At 37.2% G+C, this 20,980-nt stretch overlaps 1 protein-coding gene across 3 annotated transcripts; it reads right to left on the reverse strand.

The window, feature by feature from the left end:
* Window positions 1-3,155: 3,155 nt before the first annotated feature.
* On the reverse strand, window positions 3,156-20,789 carry LOC148677926 (ADP-ribosyl cyclase/cyclic ADP-ribose hydrolase 1-like). Of its 3 annotated transcripts, none has more exons than XM_088628211.1 (8): window positions 20,432-20,786; window positions 19,413-19,542; window positions 12,702-12,837; window positions 10,505-10,587; window positions 9,057-9,130; window positions 5,616-5,702; window positions 5,151-5,234; window positions 3,156-5,045 (listed from the first exon to the last, which is right to left on the reverse strand). In XM_088628211.1, exons 1-8 carry the CDS (start codon window positions 20,650-20,652, stop codon window positions 4,985-4,987), a joined length of 876 nt encoding a protein of 291 aa, XP_088484337.1. In that variant the 5' UTR covers window positions 20,653-20,786; the 3' UTR covers window positions 3,156-4,984. The 3 variants fall into 3 exon arrangements, with proteins under 3 accessions (XP_088484337.1, XP_088484357.1, XP_088484347.1); XM_088628231.1 differs by having other exon boundaries at window positions 20,634-20,785; XM_088628221.1 differs by lacking the exon at window positions 5,151-5,234 and having other exon boundaries at window positions 20,432-20,789.
* Between the last annotated feature and the right edge of the window lie 191 nt (window positions 20,790-20,980).

The following is a 20,980-nucleotide window of genomic DNA, read 5'->3' on the forward strand; positions in this document are numbered from 1 at the left end:
TCTCCATTGGCTTCCTGTTAGGTACAGAGCAGACTTCAAAATTCTTTTACTTACTTATACAGCTCTCAGAGGTCAGGCACCTGTCTATTTAATGGAGCTGATTAATGTATACAATCCAAGTCACCCACTTAGATCACAGACCACATGTCTTTTTCTTATTCAACATATAAATAAAAAAACAGCTGGTGGAAAAACCTTTAGCTACAGGGCCCCTACACACATCCCATCCAGCGTAGCTGGGGGTTGTAAGATTGTCGATTTCATTGTAGTATATCAAGCTGCTTACCCAAATCATGGCCAAGCTAAACATAGAACTGTATGTCCATGGCAGATGTACAGTAGACCACCTCTTTACCAACAAATATGCTGAAGACATTTACAAGCCACAAAACTTTAATCTATTTATCCCCAACCTTTCCCAGTCCTATCACACCAAGCAGTCTTTACTAGATACTGCCAATAACCAGCTTCATAGTCAGTAACAGAGTAAGGGGTTACAATGAGCCTACTGTGCTGATAGCTCTCAACTGTACAAATTAGGCCTCACAGAATAACCTCACTCTCATTCAACAGTCCAAATAAGCTGGAACCTTCCACTCTACAATTTGGAGGTGTGACTATACACCTCGCCTTTAGAAGGTCAGTTGAACATCCTGTAACAGACTTCCAACAGCATATCAAGTATTGTCTTATTTCCCACACAGTCCACACAGATGAACCTTTATTAACACTGGCCAATCATCACCATCATCACCATATCAAACTGGAAGGAGTGGAATCTTTGGAATGCAAACATGAGAAGATAGAGCAATTGAAATTCATTGAAATTCCGCAGTTTCCCTCACGGGATCAATAAAGTATCTATCTGAAACAAAGGGTTGCAGCAACACCAATTTGTCACACCCCCAAAATTTGATTATTTCTGCAAAGAAGCTTCGGAGTAGCCACCAAACCCATCACGAGAGGACAGTGGCCAGTGTTCCGTTCCTCTCCCATACACTTGATGCCTTGAAGCAGAGTGTGTGTGTCTTCTCCAACATTATGAAGACACTGGTGACACAGTAATGGCACATCCCTTGATCCCAATTATATTTATATACTTCTGTAGTCAACTCAAAATGGGAATAGACCACTAGAAATCTGAACTTCTCTCTTTTCAGAGAAATGGAGAATGGTGTGAAGAAACATTTAAGGACTGAGAGAAGGGCTTTCTGGATATTTCAGTCATGTGTTAGTTAAGTTAAATGTGTCTTAAAGACAAAGAAGATCAAGCCAGGCACTGAATTTTTCCTTCTTTCTTATTTTTCTTTCTAAAGTTCTTTAAAAACTTTCGACCATGCACTGGCAGGCTCAATTCTTTGCCAGGGTCATCTGCAAAGAAAGGTGTACCAAACCTGTGGCGCAAATCTATAGTGATGAGTCTCCCAAAACCAGAAAAAGTCCCAAACTTAAACTAACCTTAAAGCTACCATTCAGTAGTCCTGTTCTGTGTCCATGTCTTTAAAGTGCTTTATTGTACAGTGAACAGAAGAAGATGTAGATTCAGAAAGTCGAACAAGCGGACTGCTGGAAAGGGCAAATCTGGATCCAGACCTTCATTGAGAATGGGCTTGAAACTCAGACCACTGGCCTTCTTGATCCCACTGACACACTGGATATAGGAAGGCACACGGGTCTCAAAATGTTAATTCCTAGCTTTTGGGGTCACTAATGCCATTGACCATCCACCGCGAAGACAAAACATTTCAGAGTACACACAGATGACGAGTGTGCATCCACAGGCCCCAGACCTTTACAATCTTCACACCATCAACTCAGTCTCGCGATTTTATCTATACAATTTTGTCATATTTAACTTTCATAATGCATGCATGCAACTGATACAATCATACATAGAAGTTAACAATTTATATGTGCAAAGATAATCAATATTATGGGGTGACCAGGAAGTCTTACTGAACCCCATCTAACATAAAAATTGTATTCCAGTGTTTAAGGACAATTTAGATACTAATTTATGTCTCATACTTAAAATACTATCACCATGAAGTTGGTCAAAAAGAGTCCTTTGTGAAAAAACGTAAAATATGTTCTATGCAGCAGTGATTTCCAAGGTTCCAGCTGTCTGTGGGCAGCTGTTGTAATCTTGTTCAACTCGCCTTTAATTCCATATCCCTAGGGGTGCCTCAGAGCCACCTAGTGGCAAATTACTGTAAGTTCAAGCAAGAACACTAATCTGAATTTATGGAATGAAACTTTGAGTGAACACTCTACTGAGTCCTGTCATTACTAGCTTGAGTTCCGAAAAGCTGATAGTGATGAGACTACATAGGCTGGAAAACATAAAAACTAAAAGAAAATTGTCAAATTGTGTTTATTATTTATAATTATTTTACTGCTCATTATTAAATTAAAAGCAGAACAAAACTGATGAATTGTCAAATTATATTTAGCTTTATGCAACAAACAATTATATAAGTATGTAGCAATAATAGTTACTTAACATTTAAATGTGAACAAATATTCTAAAAACCAAGATAAGTTGAACTAGGGTGAAGCTAAACCTGTGTTGCCATATCCTGAGTCTGAAAAAATCATAATTCTCTTATTTTTGGATATGCTTTCCATTTCCTTTCTCTGGTAAATTGCATACAGTACTCAGAAAAAGTACTCTTTCAGGACACCTAGTGTCATGCTGCTTTTCCATGGTGACAAAAGCAACCAGGAGCCACATGCTAACCTGGAGAAGCAATGACAGTTTTGTTTAAGAGTGAATGCACTTTAAGTACAGGGTTGGTGGCATTTGCATAGCAACACAAGCTTTTAACCACATGGAAACATAGCCTTGTCATATTTTATAGATGAAAAAATAAGGTTTACTAATAGATTCCCATTAAAAGCAGGAGTGTACAGTATAATAATGGTTGTACACTGGTGTTTCTGTGGGTTTTCATTCCAAATCAGCTCTTAACAAGCTGGTTATGGGCTTAACAGGACCACTTCAACAACTTCTCCCGTCTTCCTCAAGTGTTTTAAAGCTAGAAAAGTAACGGGCACATGACTAGGCTTGGACACCCCTGACTTAAACCCTTGAAAAAATTCTCTACTTTGTTCACCATTCAATCCTGATGTTAGACATTCCCATGACAGCGATGAATATTTGGAACACTTCCTTTTTATTTTTTCTATTTATCCTAGTGTACTGTAAAAATATTAATAATTATAGGCCATTATTATTATTATATGTTGTTTAAAAAGAAATACTAATAACCATAAACTGGTTTAAAGTAAGTCCCTTGCTTGCTTAAGATGTACAATTTCACAAGTGAAAAAACTACATTTGTTGCAGCTATTTTAAAAAATCCCTCCCCACATTTTGCATTTATTATACACAGTATAAGAAACAAAGTTGGGGAAAAAAAAACATTTCTCACAACTAAAACTGAAGTAAAGATTACAATGATCAGAGCAGTAACTAAGAACAGATTTAGATAAATTCAACATTCCCTGGAATGATGTACAGTATGACAGGGATGGTACTTGTATGATGCTGCTCTTTGTTTTACATACAGCAGTCCTGCACTTACATGTTGTGCAAATGAGATCAGCAGTCCTGCATTATATTCTTGGCAAACAGCATTACCATTTTTCAAGACCAACAAATGTGATCACTATGATAACAAAGAGATGTTCTTTCAAATCTAAAGATTACTAATAGGAAACCCACCTGTATAAGATAAGATAAGATCGCTTTATTGGCCACACACACATTTCTTGTATCTTGTATTAGGAATTCGTGACACACAAACAGGGAAAGAAGCTTGGGGTCATAGCGAGGGTTAGCCATTTATATGGCGCCCCTGGAGAAGTTGGGGTTAAGTGCCTTGCTCAGGGGTCCAACGGAGTCAGATTCCTTTGCCAGCAGCAGGATATGAACCAGCAATCTTCCAGCCACAGGTGCAGATCCTTAGCCACAGACCACCACACCACCCCATGTATGTACAGTATGTTTGTCTTTTGATCATTTATTTGTCAAAAATACCAGCTTTGTCCTCCACTTCTACTTCAAAAAATATAAATGAGCAAAGACCATTTACCCCAAAATCAAACAGGCAAAAAATGTCATGTTGTTTGAAATCGGTTATCTGTAAATCATGAAGAAGGAAGTTATTTCTTGAATTCATAACTGCAAGGAAACCTGTGGATATTGCAATCAAATTCCACTGTTTGTGTGCAACAGTCATTCAAAATTTATAAAATGGGATCACTTATACTTCTGGTTATTCTCCAGATTTTGTATTGTATTTTAGTACACAAAGGGCAAAGAACAGTATAAAAAGAGTGGAAAAATAATTCTACCATTTGTCCATTTTTATGTCAAATATATATTTAAAAAATTCTATACCAGTCTTAAAAACCCTCTAAGAAAACAGTTGTGATAAAATCATTAATTATAACCCTTGATATGTACAGTATTAAGAAATCAATACTGATGTTATATACAGTATATACGTCATACTTTATGATAAATGATTTAATACTTTTTATAATTGAATTGGCTTAAATGTAACATAAAATGTAACGTAAAGTCAGAAATGTACAGGGGAATAAACAATATAAGCAAATGTAAATCGTAAAGTAAGAGAAAGAGAAGCCCTAGTCCTACAAGGTCAGTATTTCTGACTTTGTTTTATGCTGACAAAATTCCGTCCAATCGAAGAGCCCTCTTATCATGTACAGAAATCATGTATAAAATTGTCTTGTGAGAAGAACTGCTTGAAATGGGTTGTGTGTAAGCACAGCAGATGAAAATAAGTTGCTATTTATTCGCAACATTCACATTCGCAGGTTTCCAACTAGCTGAAATGAAACTGGCACTTCTGGCGCAGTCTGGATTTGAACCAACCATCTGTGGGTTGTAAGGCCACTTAAAAGACTTTACCAGATGAGTCTCTGAATATTCACATTTTTGACTGCAAATGTTTTATTCCCAGCAAGGACCACATGGTTTCTGGGGATCTTCCAAACACTTCAGGATTGTTGACCTGATAGATGAGAAAAATTGTTAGAATTTCTTGAAAGAATCAAATGGGCCATTTGTATTGTAAGATGTTCAAATTAAACAATATAACAAAGTAACAAGTACTTACAACTGAACTGTTGTACAGGTATATTTGAATTTAGGGATCAAAGTCTTTTCTAACTCTTGTAAAGAATCATTCTTACAGGACATCCTTCACAAAAAAAACAAATAAGAAAACCTATATTTCAAGATGAAGTTCAATTAAGTAACCTGTCCTCTAAATCTTTGTACAACACATTGTTTTATGTAAGACCTACTGTAATGTGCAGTATTACTTTGCAATACTGTAGAACCATGCTGTTTTCTTCAGAAATCAACATTACTTAAAAGAAATGTAATTATTTTATTATACTAAGTATAATAGTATACATACTTTCTCCCCAATTATTATTTTCTACAGTAATCCATTTAGCAGAAATATTCTGAATGCCAACTCTAAATAATACTCTAGATTTTACTCCAAATATTTTCCATTTTACCTTGACTCTTTCATGAAGAACCTATTCAAAACACAGAGGTTTATACTACTTACGGGTAATTTTCCCTGCCAATCAGTACAACATTCACGTAATTAATTTTCATTGGGTTAAACTTCTTGATTTCGACGCTGCCAAATATACTGTTGGAAAAAAAAAACATACAAAAAACAGACATAAAGAACTGATAAACCGAATAATACTATAAATACAATCAATGGAACCACTATTGAGAAAATTGAAATTTAAAATACAAAAGGTTTAATATTTTGTACAGTTGCCCTGTGATCTAATTACCAAGAAGAATATTTTTAGGCAAAATACATACTAGAAATGGTATAGTTCTAATTCCTGTATTTATTCCTGCATGTAATTGTTTTACATAAAGGTATTTGCAACAAGTATTATAAATCATTACCATTATAAAATATTTAAATACATGCTCAGTTATATAAAAATATCATACACTATGAAATAAAAGGGACAGAGTCTCGCTCCTCTTACTGTAGATTTCAATAGAAGTTTTGGAGGGATAATGATGACAAGTCAATCTCATACAGCTGTTCCTAATCACCATCATTACAGAAATTATATATATCAAACACAGACATCTCTCAGTTTTCCAAACTTTCACAAAGCATCTAATTCTTGAATGTTCTTGTCCCTTGTGAAATTATGTATATGCTCAAAAAAACGTATTCAACTTGATCCTAAACCTGTTTATTGTTTTTCTAGGCAGATCATTTTGTACCAAAGTTTCAATTCCATAAAAAACATTCCAGCACAAACAGAAATGTGTACTTTTTAAATACCAAAGAGTCCATACATAAATCAATATTTAATGTTGAGAAGCAGTGTAAAGCTCTAACAAAAGAGCAAACCTTGTATTGTATTACAAATAAAAAGAACAGTCTTTCAGGTTAGTAATGGGGAAACACCTAGTTTCACAGAGAAGGAGATAATAGAGATGATTTATCAAAGGGATATGTAAAGATCAGGGGCAAGAAGGTGTCAAAAACAAGCAAAAACCAAGGTTCCTATATTTGTCAAACAATTTAAATTGCTACAGATTCCTTATTTCCAACACAGGCATCACAGTGTTGGAAAAACACCCTCTCAGTGAACTACAGAAACAACTAGAGTTGTCTTTTTGATTTAAAAAAATCAGCCACTGACTAAATGAAGTTCAGGTGAAATAAGTTAAAATTAGTTCATCTATAGGTTGTTTGTCTCTGTCGCTTGAATGCTCTTTGAAGTGCTGTAGAGGCTGCCTTCTTGGTGGATTGGTTGAGGTATACAGTATGTACATTTTCTGGTGTACAAACCTGTGACACTGAGATTGCCACAGTGCTACCGTAGAAGCTCACAATCTTATCAGATCCAGTTCACAAGCAGGCAGTACTTTTACTTAACTCCTATTTTTCTGCTTCTTACCAGCAGAGGCCACTCTAACCACACACAGCTACCCTGCCAGCTTCAATGGTTTGTGTGAGTTTCTACTTTTCCCCTGGCATGATACAGTACCTACTGTAACTTCACACCACATTAATAATAGCTAACAGTTGCAGTGATAGTCCATCATGGGCCGCATTGCAAAAAATAAATTAAAGGTCCCTTCTCCTAACAACACAATAGCACACCATAATAATATAAAGCTACCTTCTAACACATTTGAAATTCATCCTCTGGACAGAAAAACAATTGTCTTGGCTAATGTCTCTGGTGGAAGGCCTACAAGTGCCTTCTGATATTACACATGACTTTACATGTCCATCAATAATATTTTTTAGTAAAATGTCTTATCAGTTAAATAAACATCACCTGACTCCATTTCGCTGCTACTGTATGTAGTGGCTGGAGATGACCACTGAGGTGAGGTGAATTCCTCCTCATGAGTCTGTGTCTCACCGTGTCCTCTGCAGTCTCTACAGGAAGTCTGCGCGGAGTGTCTGAGCAAGCGCTCAGCCAGAGTTAACGGGGTCATGCTCTGACACTGTCAGTTACAGTCCAAAAAAGTACATTTTAGTCAGTTTGATTGCTGTCTCAAACGGCTCTCTTTGGTTTTTCGTTCGAGAATACCACTTTTACACTTCTGTTGCATAGGTAACATAATGTGATCATGACACATGGTTAATTTTTTTAATCTGCCACCTCTTTCCTTTTTTGTTCTTCCTTTTTCCCCATAAAGCTTTATTTTGTAATTAGTATATTTAAATATCACCAGCAATATACTTCAGACAGACCTTTGAAGTCATGTCAATCAGACATTGGTTGATTAAGTTTAAATAACATTTTATATATAAGCGCCCAACCCCAGATCTAGCTCTGACATTAATCAGATTGTTTAATCATCGACTAAATGACAAGAAAATATTTAAAAAGTTCCATGTGTGGGACAAACTTTCAATATTAGTGGTATCAGTCCAAATGAATCATAGTAAGGATAAAAAATAAATAACTATTTCTCTAAAACAGCGTTTAACTCTCTATATGAAAGTTAAAAGTTTCAAATGTGGGATTCCATGTTGGGGCCCAAAGTTTGACTGGTGATACCAGGGCATAACTTCAAATTCCTAGGTGTTCACATCTCTCAGGACCTTACATGGACACTGAACACCTCCAGTCTCATCAAGAAGGCACAACAGCGGTTGTACTTCCTGAGAAGGCTGAAGAAAATACAGCTACATCCACAGATCCTTTCCAACTTCTACAGATGTACGGTGGAGAGCATACTGACCAGCTGCATCACAGTCTGGTACAGCAACTGCACCGCATCTGACCGTAAGGCACTACAGCGGGTGGTCAAAGCTGCCCAACACATCATCGGCAGTGCCTTACCATCCATCCAGGAAATATACAACACCAGGAGTCTGAAAAAAGCCACCAAAATTATGTCTGACCACACTCACCCCAGTCATAACTTGTTTGTTCCCATACCATCTGGCAGAAGGTTCCAGTCACTCCAGTCACACACAACTAGACTCCAAAATAGCTTCTTCCCCAGAGCTGTCAAGTTGGTGACGCCCCCACTCCCTCCCATCATATTATGATCTCTCCTAACATCTTCCTGTACCCACAATGACTGTACTCCTACACCACTACACACACATGTAAGCCGAAATTCTACTGTCCCCTTGATAGCCCAGTAAAACTGTACCGGTCGTAATAATATTTAATATTTATTAATTAACCATACAATTTTTAACCATACTATTTTTGCACTGTTCCAAGAATTACCTTGCACTGTTTTTGTCCTGTTATATTTTCTCTGTTTGCAGAATTTTGCACAGTTTTGATTACTTGATTACATGTTATTTATGTTGTTATTATACGGTTATTGCTAATGTGTTACTGTCTATTGTCTTATCTTCTGTCCTATTTATATACTGCACCTGAGTGAGTAATGAGAAACACTTTTCATTATACTATGCACCTGTGTAAGTTTAATGACAATAAAGTTGAATTGAATAAAAAATAATTATCAAGTGTCTACGTACCTTTTTGCACTAAAAGGTTTATCGATAGAGCCGTTCAGCATTGCTGTGACATTGCCACATGCCGACTCTGCAAACTGCAAAATAGAAGAATATACACATTTCACTACTTTGCAAAGTAGCATAAAAATATGGATGCTGTTCCTCCCTTCCAGACCATTCTGAAGCTAATAATCAAGAATCCAAGCCCTTTTTTGAAAGAAGCAAGTGTATCGGCTTAAATACCAGAATGTTATACATCTAAAATATGACACTTACGAAATCCTTAATTGACAACTTCAATTAATTCACTTAATTGAACAACTAAAACAGAGATTCACAGAGTCATATTAAAATTGTGTTAAGATACTTCCCTGGTGTGCAGTGGTGAAGTATGGATACTTCCTACCATTGCATCACAACATCATAGTGCCCGTTTCTAGACTTTTCAACTTCCCCTTAAACCATGGTTAACTGTATTGCGATATTATAAAATGTTAAAACCTCTGCGTTTCTTCGATTCCTGAATTTCCACACTCAGGAGTATATGCACCTATAAATCAGCAGCATACAGTAGCTAATTTGCACTGGGGGGTTGATTACAAAATGGTGTGAATGATTTGTTTTCATGGTGGTATTTACTACACACACATGCATATACAGTATTTACCAGCATCATTAAACAGAAAGTGAACATTTTTTTCATTGACAGAGTGCTTCTTATTGTGGCAAATTTTGGGGTAATGAAATTTTTTGCTTGGGAACTTCAATTGCATCAACACATCTTCTAAAGAGTCGGTAACCAAATTAATTTAAAGCAGTTTTATTAAGCTCAGCTTTGGGTGTTTTTTTAGACACTACAATTTAAAAATAGAAAATGACATAAATTGCAAGGGACTGGACTATTTCATACACCAGTAATAACCTGCATATAAACATAAAACACCCATGGGTATTTCTGAGTGCAGAATTGTATTTTTGTAATTGTGGCAGTATGGCTACAGTACGTGTATACATAAAAAACTGTTACAATACTAATTTTACCATTGATTTCTATTATATACAGTATAGAAATTGTATACAGCAACAGAGCAGCAGCACAATAATTAGGACCACAGGGTCCTAATCAAAACAGATCTGTGCTGACACAGATCTTGGCTACTGAACTCCTTACAGTTTTGTCTTTAAACACTGCACACAGTCAAAGACCCACCATATTTAAAACATTCCTGCCAAATTTCCCAACATTCCAAAGTACATTTAAAAAGTAAATATTAAGAAATCCCTTTAAACTCTGCACTAACACACATTACAAGCCACTAATATCATTTTCATTTATTTTTCTTTATATTGTTTTTTTAATTCATACAGTAACTCATGTAAATACTTCACTTACAGAATATAAACCATAAAATGTAAGACAATGTGTTTTCTTTACATTTGTTGTTTGTGGAATATCTATTTGTACTTACATGTGCTGAAGCTCTGCTCCAAAATGATCTGACAGGATTTTGTTCACATGTATTCCAGTTTGGACAACCAGAAGTGTATGTATCTACAACACATTAGAATTTTAAAAAGGAACTGTAAGCATCTTCTAAACAGGCTGAGTATTAGGAAACGCTACAGGAAAACAATGTGGTCATAATATTATGGATGGTGGAGGATAGTTGTTGAAATAAGATAATGCATAAGAATTATTTCTATCTTCTATCTATGGAATATGAATATGGAATATGAAATATTATGAAATACAATCACAATATTAGTAGCAAATCCCGTTAGGTATCAACAGTATCAACAGTTTAAAGAGTTGAGTGGAAACCTGTATTAATGTGCAAGCTGTGATAGAGCAAAAACAATGTAATACCACTCTAAAAAGGATGAAGAAGAATCTACTGCTGAAATTTTGTTTCAACATGGAATTAATCCCTGCTTGCTTTTTTGCTTCTATAAAATGAATGGAAGCTGTAAAGATGAATGTATATGAATTTTTGTTTTTACAGCAATCACTGATGTCTGATTGTCATTTGTAGGTCAAATCAAGTGTTGTTTAGCCTTCAAGTTGAAAAGACTTGAAAGAAGAATCTACTAATAAAAATAAGTAGTTTGCCTCGAGCCAGGGACACTAATAACAGCCTTAGAAAAAATGCAGTATTGAACTAATGTGTAACAACATTAACTACACTACCTTTAAAATAGTGCACACCTGAAGGTTGAACAGCCAAAATTTTGTTTCTCCTTTCTAATTTTCAGCATGGTATTAACCTTTACATTCAGCCAACACACACAGCTCCCCACACTATCACTGGTCCAATCAAAAAATTCTGCTGTACGTGTAAGATATTGGTTACATATAAAGGTATACACTATATAAATGGATACCTGTTTCAAAAACGTGTAACAGGGAAGAAATGCCTTTTTTTATTCTAAAAGGCTGCTATGTTTCAATTTAAAATAACTATCAGAGAGAAGCAAAGACTCAATATATAACTGTTCTTACAGTAAATGATATCACACATTATTAATAATAATTGTTGTAATTAGAGCTAATAATGTACGGTAATTCATTACTACGTTTTCAGAAGCAGCAGGGTTCTCCACAAGTTATGCTTAAATCAATTCAACAAAGAATTGTACTGTGCACAGTATACCTGCAAACATACAAACTTACAATCTAATCCATTTAAAACCATTTTTTTTAAATAATGTAGTAGTCAAACAATCACTCTTTGGTTAAAGAGACATATCACTTTAGCATATTTTAATTGTATTTACCCCTGCCTGATAATTACCAAGTTTGGTTTTAATTAGCTAAAAATGTTCGTGAACAGAGACAATTTAAATCTATTTTTTCCGAATACAAGCATTTTGTATTTTTCAAGCAGTGTATCCTGAAATAAATTGTGTTGTACTGTTCTTTTGCTTCATTCTGCTTTTTTTCAGAAAATAAAATATATATATAAGAATGATATACAAAATGAATCAAGTTCACAGGCACAATCAAGTTCTATAAAAGGATAGATGTATTGTAACATTGGCTGGTTACTTCCAAGCTAAGCTAATCACCAATTTATTAGAATTACAACACATTTTGTTGAATACCCAAGATGTACAGGGAGTAACAGACCACAATCTCCATCCAAAATTGATCTTCCAGATGCTTTTGGAGTGTACATGTACTGTAAACATAAGATCTAGTGGAATTTAAAACTATGCCGAAAAACAGAGTTAAGACAACTTCAGATTTTCTCTGGAGGAAGGTATGACGGGAGACAGGAAAAAGTAGATATGACAGAAAGAGGACAGGATGTGGCAAACACAAGGTGAGGTAAGTATGTGCAGGAGTTATAAAACCTTGTTTCTTTAATCACACTGACGCTGCTCCCTGTTCTAACCCCTTCTATACAGTACCACTCACAACTTCACACCCCTCCAGGGATGTTCTACTTTGTTCAGTGATGAATAATCTATAGACATTTCTTTTACAGTGAACACTGTGTAGACGTTAACAATTTGTAATTAGTATTCCAACTGATCATAAGGCTCTTCACTTTGTAATTTTCCTACTACCCATTTCTTAATTTTGTCCATAACATCATACAATACTGTAAAACTGATTGCAGACAATATTTTGATTTAAATTATTACTTCGCTTTCAAGTTATACCATTGCCATCTTGACTGCCACACCAAGTCAGTCCATCCATAATAAACCCAAGTAAGGTGTCTTCAAGAGTCATAAAGCATTTTTTAGCTTGTGTGAACTTGTGAGCCATCTGCTTGGTTTTGCTCCAGAACACCATCTGGAAAACAAATACAGAAATTCCAAGAATGTCCCAATGGCCTGTGGTCACAGAAACCCACACATTTTCCATGTTCAAGATGGTCTTGAACACTGCAAGCATCTATTGTATACATTAAGATTAAATAACAAATAAAAAAAAAATTGTTTCCCTTCAAATTCTCACCATGTTTTAATACAATAACTTCAATATCCCTGCAAAGTCCCTGAAAATTCAAAGACAAAAGTATGTCTTTGATGTTTTATGAGCTTAGTAAACACAGCATGAGTCTTCTTCCTAATGAGATTTTTAAGAAGCAACAATTCAGACTTTCTGCCTAAACTGCCACCGTGAATGAACAGGTCCATTCAGAAATCTGTTTTTGTGTACTATACAGTAATGACACCATTTCTACAACCCTTCTTTTTGTAGAAAGGTTATTTAAGCATATAGTATATGTGATCTTTAAAAGGTAAATGAGAACACAGCTCAACAAAAAAATCTATTTATAAAATTAATGTAATAACTTGTGGCCAAATATTAGAGCTTTCTCACATGAGCAAAGCATTTACGGTGCTAGAAAGTTTGTAAACCCTTTAGAAATTTCTGAATTTCTGCGTAAATTTGACCTTAAATGTGATCAGATCATCATCTAAGTCATAAAAATAAATGAAGGAACACAATAAAAAGAATAACACACAAAAGGATGTACTTTTTCATTCATTTATTGATCACAATTATCCAAAATTAAATGTCTTTGTCAGAAAAAGTATATGAACCTCTAGGATTATCAGTTCAGTTAAGGGGATAATTTTAGTCAGGAGTGTCAATCAATGGGATGACAATCAGGTGTGTGTTTGGGTGGCCCTACCCTATTTAAAAAACATAAACCTGAGTCTTCACTACACAGGTTTGTGAACGTATGCCATGTCTCGGTCAAAGGAGATTTCTGAGGACCTCAGAAAAGAGTTGTCGATGCTCGTCAGACTGGAAAAGGTTACAAAACGATTTCTAAAGACTTTGGGTCTTCACCAATCCACTGTCAGGCAGATAGTGTACAAATGGAGAAAATTCAACACCATTGTTACTCTATCCAGGAGATCACTCCAAGAGCAAGGTGTAAAATATTCCGGGAGATCACAAAGAACCCCAGGGTAACATCTAAGGATCTGCAGGACTCTCTTGCACTGGCCAATGTCAGTGTTCATCAGTCCACCATCAGGCAAACACTGAACAAGAATAGTGTGCATGGGAGGATAGCAAGGAAGAAGCCACTACTCTCCAAGAAGAACATTGCTGCTCATTTAAAGTTTGCTAAAGACCACCTGGATGAGCCAGAAGACTACTGGAAGAATGTTCTGTGGAAGAATGAATCGAAAATATAACTTTTTGTCTTAAATGAGAAAAACCAAATACTGCATTCCAACATAAAAACCTCATCCCAACCGGGAAACACGGTGGTGGCAGTATCATGGTTTGGGGCTGTTTTTCCTCCCCCCAGTGCTGTGCAGCTCACTTATTTGTATGGGCGTCAGGACCCGTCCATGAAGGGGGGGGGTGAGTTCCTACTCTGTCCTGTCCCTTGTTTCCTGTGCTTTGCTCTCTGGTGTCTCTCTCTCTGGGGCTATATATTTCCGGGTCACTTACTCTCATGCGCTCAGCATTGACGTTCAGATGTCCTGAGACCCGCCTAGCATCCAGGTCGCCCCACATCCGCTGCCTGAGGGCATTGGTTATATACGACTCATGAACTGATGAGCCTGGGCTAACCCCCCGTTCCGCCACTATGCATATGGGTCTTTTTCCGCTCTCCTGCCTCTCCACAGTTTGTCCCTTCCGACATCCGTGACAGTTCTGTAAGGCCAAAATTCCTCCAAAACAATGTGCAGGACTGATCAACGGTTACCATAAACGTTTGGTTGAAGTCATTGCTGCTCAAGGGGGTCACACCAGTTACTGAAAGCATAGGTTCACATACTTTTTCAGACAAAGACATTTAATGTTTGTTCATTTTGATCAATAAATGAATGAAAAAGTATATCCTTTTGTGTGTTATTTCTTTTATTGGGTTCTCTTTATCTATTTTGATGACTTAGATGAAGATCTGATCACATTTTAGGGCAAAGTTGTGCAGACATTCAGAAAATTCTAAAGGGCTTACAAACTTTCTAGCATCACTGTACACTTATAAAGTATTATTGTTAGTTTAAGATCAACTATACAGCTTTGAGGTTATTATCCAAAATAAGATATGGTAGGTACAGAAATAAAACATCCACTCAAAGTAACAAGAATTCACACCAAAAAGCATGGTCCTCAGAGAGCAGGAAGAACAGTTGGAACAACCTGAAAAATGTGCAGCCCTGTACACTTCCAGTCTTTCAAGATCACCACCCACTGAGGATGTGAAGGTAGCGGAATAGCAGGAGTGAACTGCACATTCGACCAATTCACAGCAGAAATAAGGTCTGGGATCTCTTGTGGTCACAGAATATGATGAAAGCTGGCCTCTTTCTCCTTAAGACAATCATACATTTCTTGAAAATAAGAAAGTATATTAATTTGATCCTAATTCCTATCAGTATTACTGTCAGTTCAACAAAATATTAAAGATTTTGTTATGAAACAAAGATTAAATATGAAACAAAATATTAAAGATCAATTTGGTTCACGTGAATGTTTAAGGGGGAACTGCAAACCTATTTTTATATTTTGGGGTCAGCAAGAATCAGCATTGATGAGTGCATTTCAAGCCACAGTGAAAGTAAAATGTAACTTGTAAATCATCCAGTTTACATCACAAAATAGATTAAACTTCTAGGTATGTGTAGTTCTGTATTCTGTGATTCAGAATGAGGCAACAAAACTTCCAGGGATGTGAAGTGGCCCTATTACACTGTAAAGAAGCAGGCTTATAATAATAATAATAATAATAATTCCTTACACTTATATAACGCTTTTCTGGACACTCCACTCAAAGCGCTTTACAGGTAATGGGGATTCCCCTCCACTACCACCAATGTGCAGCATCCACCTGGATGATGCGACGGCAGCCATAGTGCGCCAGACTGCTCACCACACATCAGCTATCAGTGGGGAGGAGAGCAGAGTAATAATAATAATAATTATAATTGGTTACACTAATATAGCGCTTTTCTGGACACTCCACTCAAAGCACTTTACAGGTAATGGGGACTCTCTTACACCACCACCAATGTGCAGCATCCACCTGGATGATGCGACGCCAGCCATAGTGCGCCAGAACTCCAATTCATAGATGGGGATTATTAGGAGGCCATGATTTGTAAGGGCCAATGGGACTTTTGGCCAGGACACCGGGGTTACACCCCTATTCTTTTCAAGAAATGCCCTGGTATTTTTAATGACCACAGAGAGTCAGGACCTCAGTTTTACGTCTCATCCGAAGGACGGCACCTGTTTACAGTATAGTGTGGTGTGTAGTGAGCGTTAGTGTCCCCATCACTATATTGGGGCATCAGGACCCACATGGACCACAGGGTGAGCGCCCCCTGCAGGCCCCACTAACACCTCTTCCAGCAGCAACCTTAGTTTTTCCCAGGAGGTCTCCCATGCAGGTACTGACCAGGCTCACACCTGGTTAGCTTCAGTGGGTTGCCAGTTGTGAGCTGCAGAGTGAGCTGGTTTGTGAATGAATACATCACATTTAATCTAACAGAAATATTGTTCTCGACTTTGACTTTGACAGTTTTGCCAACAAACTTGTTAACTCTGCATGCAGATCACACTGGAGCATTTCTACGATTAAATGTCTGCTGTACAACCAGTACTTATTTGCTCATTCATTGCAAGTTTTGTATTTAATTCAGAATTCGTAGAGTTTTGCAATATCACCAATCATTTTGTAACCAAGATTTAATAACCCATCTGAGAAATTAAAGGATCTGTTGCAATTGATAAAAAAAATATTGTTTCTCCTTATGGCCAAAAAAGCAACTGCTAAGCTGTGGCTACTTCCCAGTCTCACTAAACTTGAATGGATTAGCACAGCTTTAGGTGGTATGGACTGGGTAACTGCACTAAGGCCCACAAGTGCGCCACCCCTCATCTAAACATGGGCCCACTTTTAACTTATACTATGACATATTGAATTAAATACTGTACGTTTAAGAAGAATTATTCTATTATCACTTCATCCATCCACCTATTTTGTAACCTTCATCCAATTCAGGGATGCAGTGCAGCTAGAATTCATTCCATTTAGGCGAGCAACAGGTGCAAGGCAGGTTACACTCTGTATAGGATGACAGTCCATCGCAGGACAGATAGAAACAAGCACTTATTCACACCAGGGCAAATCTTGGTGTGGTCAATTAACCTAGCAGCATGTTTTTGAAACTTGGTAAGAAACTAGAGCACCTGAAGGAAACAGACATGAACATGGGAAGAACATACAAACTCCAAACAGACAGAACCCTAGGTCTGGAATTGAACCCAAGGCCCCAGCACTGCAAGTCACCACTGCTAACCACTGCACCACCCTCATCAGTGCTCTGAATATAGCTCACTTGTATTTATACCACTAACACTGAATGTCTCCTTCCCTAACTGGCACCTTCATGGTCTTATCATTTGCTTGAAGCATTGTTTTTTTTAATACAATCTGGCTAAGGTCAGGCTTATATCTGGGATTGTTGTGTTAATGTACAAATGTATTTAAAACTTCCTTATCAAACTTATTTAACTCACAAGACTAACATTGTGCAACCATGCAAAATGTTGCAAATGTAGGAAAATGTATTGATTGTGGTATTTAAATATGCTAAGTAGAAAACACAATTTTATGGGAAAAATACAGGAAGAACAAAAACAAAGTGAGTGATAATTTTAAGAACGAGCCCAGGTCATCACCACAACACCTAAAGTCATACTACATTAACTGTGCTAAAGAAGTATGAAAGAGAGATACATCTGAGATGACAACCAGAATGACTAAAATAGAGATCTTTTTCAGGGACACAACTGACAAAGAGGACATTCACAAAGCCAATGTAAACTCAAGCTCAATGTTTGCTACCAACATTTGCACAATTCTCCCGTGGAGATTGGGAAAGAAATGATGAAATGATGAGCAATTCACCACACCAGTGATCTCTGGCACTGACCTGGAGTCAGGTGACATTTACAGTATCTGACCAACAGAAGAAATCTTACTGAAAGGTTAACAATTGGAAAGGTAAAGAGGAATACCACATCACAGGACTCCAGGACTATCCGGAGTGTAAAACAACTTTGTCTTAGAGGGGGAATTTCAAATGAATGAGAAAGCTACTTTATTTTATTATGGTGTTGCTAAGTTGTTATGTCAGGGGAGGTGGGGGAGAGTGACCACAAAAAAAATTGTAATGGGGCCAGCAATCATCAAGTTCCACAACTGTGATTCATGAGTGAATGATTAGGTGTGTATAATAATTAATAATAATTGCTTACAATTATATAGCACTTTTCTGGACACTCCGCTCAAAGCGCTTTTACAGGTAATGGGGACTCCCCTCCCGCCACCAATGTGCAGTATCCACCTGGATGATGCGACGGCAGCCATAGTGCGCCAGAACGCTCACCACACATCAGCTATTAGTGGGGAGGAGAGCAGAGTGATGACGCCAATTCATAGATGGGGATTATTAGGAGGCCATAATTGGTAAGGGCCAATGGGAAATTTGGCCAGGACACCGGGGTTACACCCCTATTCTTTTCGAGAAACACCCTGGGAATTTTAATGACCACAGAGAGTCAGTACCTTGGTTTTTACATCTCATCCGAAGGACAGGACCTGTTTACAGCATAGTGTGGTGTGTGGCGAGCGTTCTGGCGCACTATGGCTGTCGTCGCATCATCCAGGTGGATGCTGCACATTGGTGGTGGTGGAGGGGAGTCCCCATTACCTGTAAAGTGCTTTGAGTGGAGTGTCCAGAAAAGCGCTATATAAGTGTAAGCAATTATTATTATAAATTATAGTGTCCCCGTCACTATACTGGGGCATTAGGACCCACATGTCACGCCCTCTGCAGCCAGAGGGCGCTCCTTCTCTGTCCTGTCCCTAGTTTCCGGTCTGCTGTCCTTCCTGTCCCTCTCTTTCCCTTGGGCTATATATTTCCGGGTCTTGCACTCTGTCCTCGCTCAGCATTGACGTTCGGATGTCCTGAGACCCGCCTAGCACCAGGGCGCCCCACGTCCGCTCCCTGAGGGCATAGGTTTCTATACGGCATTCCTGAACTCTTTGCACTAATGAGCCCGGGCCTTTTTCCCGTCTCGCCGCTACGCATATGGGTCTTTTTCCACTCTCCTGCTCCCCACGGTTAGTCCCTTTGGACGTCAGTGACACCACATGGACCGCAGGGTGAGGGCCCCCTGCTGGCCCCACTAACACCACTTCCAACAGCAACCTTAGTTTTTCCCAGGACGTCTCCCATCCAGGTACTTCAGTGGGCTGCCAGTTCTGAGATGCAGGGTGATATGGCTGCTGGCCATATCACGTTAATTGTATGTATGTAATAATTGTATGTTAATTGAGCACCTAAATACTTGACAACAGAAGACTGAAAATGCATTCTTACCTCATTGCAGGGTACCTTTTGTTTTGCTGTGTTCATGAGACCATCATAAGCCTCTACTGAGATCTTACATGGGTCTTTGCCTACAAATGAACTCTGGAATGCATCCCAAACTTCATTGCAGTCAATACCACTTAAAGAGAATAGGAGATATGCAACATAAGTGTTTCAATAAAATAAGTTAAAAATGATTTTCTTTACAAAAAACACATGTAATATAGGTTTTAGAGAACACATTTATACAAACTGTATATTAGTACTTTTGTTTTACTTACCACAAGCACTGTAATGTGTTAAACGTATTGTTGTGATTCAAATTAATGAACCATAGTACTCAAACAATAAATTTATTTTTCATAAAATGAGTTTTAAAACATAAATAATACTCTTAATTCATTACCACACAGAAAGGTATTTGTAAATCTAGTTAAATAAATTGTTACGTTTTTTTTTACCATCATATCGTAAAATAGGGATGTGTTTGTTTTAAAAAAATTAATACTGATTCGTCATAAGACATTAAACGGAAGAAGCATGAAATTAAACTAATAATAACATTTTGTAGGATCACTATTGAAGTTTAAGCTGTTTCCAAAATCTTAAAGGGCTAGAGTGTATCTGTTCAGCAAAGTATAATTTGAATTTGAATCTTTATCCAGTACTTAAGTATTACAGTACAAAACTGTCTTGGAAACGAAGAGGGATTTCCGAGCCCAGTTGTTTTATATGGATAATGGATAGACAGAACAATGCACGTGTGGAGTATCCTAAACAGGGCAGTAAAAGAGTCAAATAAATATGTCCCCTAACTAAACCAAGACGCCACAAACACCAATATTAAGAACAACGCTAATAAGACATTAAAATCAGAATGAAGCTGGAACTAATTTTAAAAAATGATCTATTAGTCATATATTTAAATTCAACGCGCTTCGAAATGTTAAGCATTCTTATGAATTTTGCATACAACACAGAATATACTGTATAAATAAATATATTTTTCATAAAGTGAAACTACTTACACTCTAACTTCGTCATGGGTTTCCAAATATTCTTTACATCTTGTAATAAAGACATATTTAAGGCTTCCTCCAGTTTCTGTAGTCCTAATTAACACGGCGAAACCAGCAATGGCCAGTGTTAAAATAATTAATACACAGATTATTACTGTAACGCGTTTTGTGTTTAGGATAGCACAGCAACCCTGTCGTTCCATCGCCATACCCCTTTCAGCTGTTCCCATTCACAGCGTTGCAGTCACAGACCTCTATGGGGGCAATGAAGTAAGCAAAGTAAAAATCTGGCTTATCTAGCGTTTAAAACAAGCGGAACCTGATACGCCTATAAAAAAGTTGAATGTCAAAGATGAAAGGGAAAGTAGCGCCACAATCTGCTGACAGTCTTCATTGCGAGAGGAAGTCTTTACAGTGCATGGGGTTGCTTACTGCAATATTTTACACATTGGAATTTACTATCAAATTAGTACAGCTTTTCGTAGTTCATTGTCATAATTGCAAAATGAAAAAATATATACTTTTGTAATTCAGAACATGTTTTCGGCATTACAGAAA

Source organism: Lepisosteus platostomus, chromosome 1, assembly GCF_059453375.1.
Source record: "Lepisosteus platostomus isolate fLepPlt1 chromosome 1, fLepPlt1.hap1, whole genome shotgun sequence".
Lineage (NCBI taxonomy): Eukaryota > Metazoa > Chordata > Actinopteri > Semionotiformes > Lepisosteidae > Lepisosteus > Lepisosteus platostomus.

What these genes read in the sequence shown, in the direction of transcription:
- LOC148677926 (XM_088628211.1), bottom strand. Translation starts at nt 20,652, where the DNA reads ATGGGAACAGCTGAAAGGGGTATGGCGATGGAACGACAGGGTTGCTGT. An exon ending in ACCCATGACGAAGTTAGAGT is followed by an intron (nt 19,543 to 20,431) that starts GTAAGTAGTTTC and finishes ATTCTCTTTAAG; the next exon opens with TGGTATTGACTGCAATGAAG. An exon ending in AAACCTTTTAGTGCAAAAAG is followed by an intron (nt 5,703 to 9,056) that starts GTACGTAGACAC and finishes TTTTTCCAACAG; the next exon opens with TATATTTGGCAGCGTCGAAA.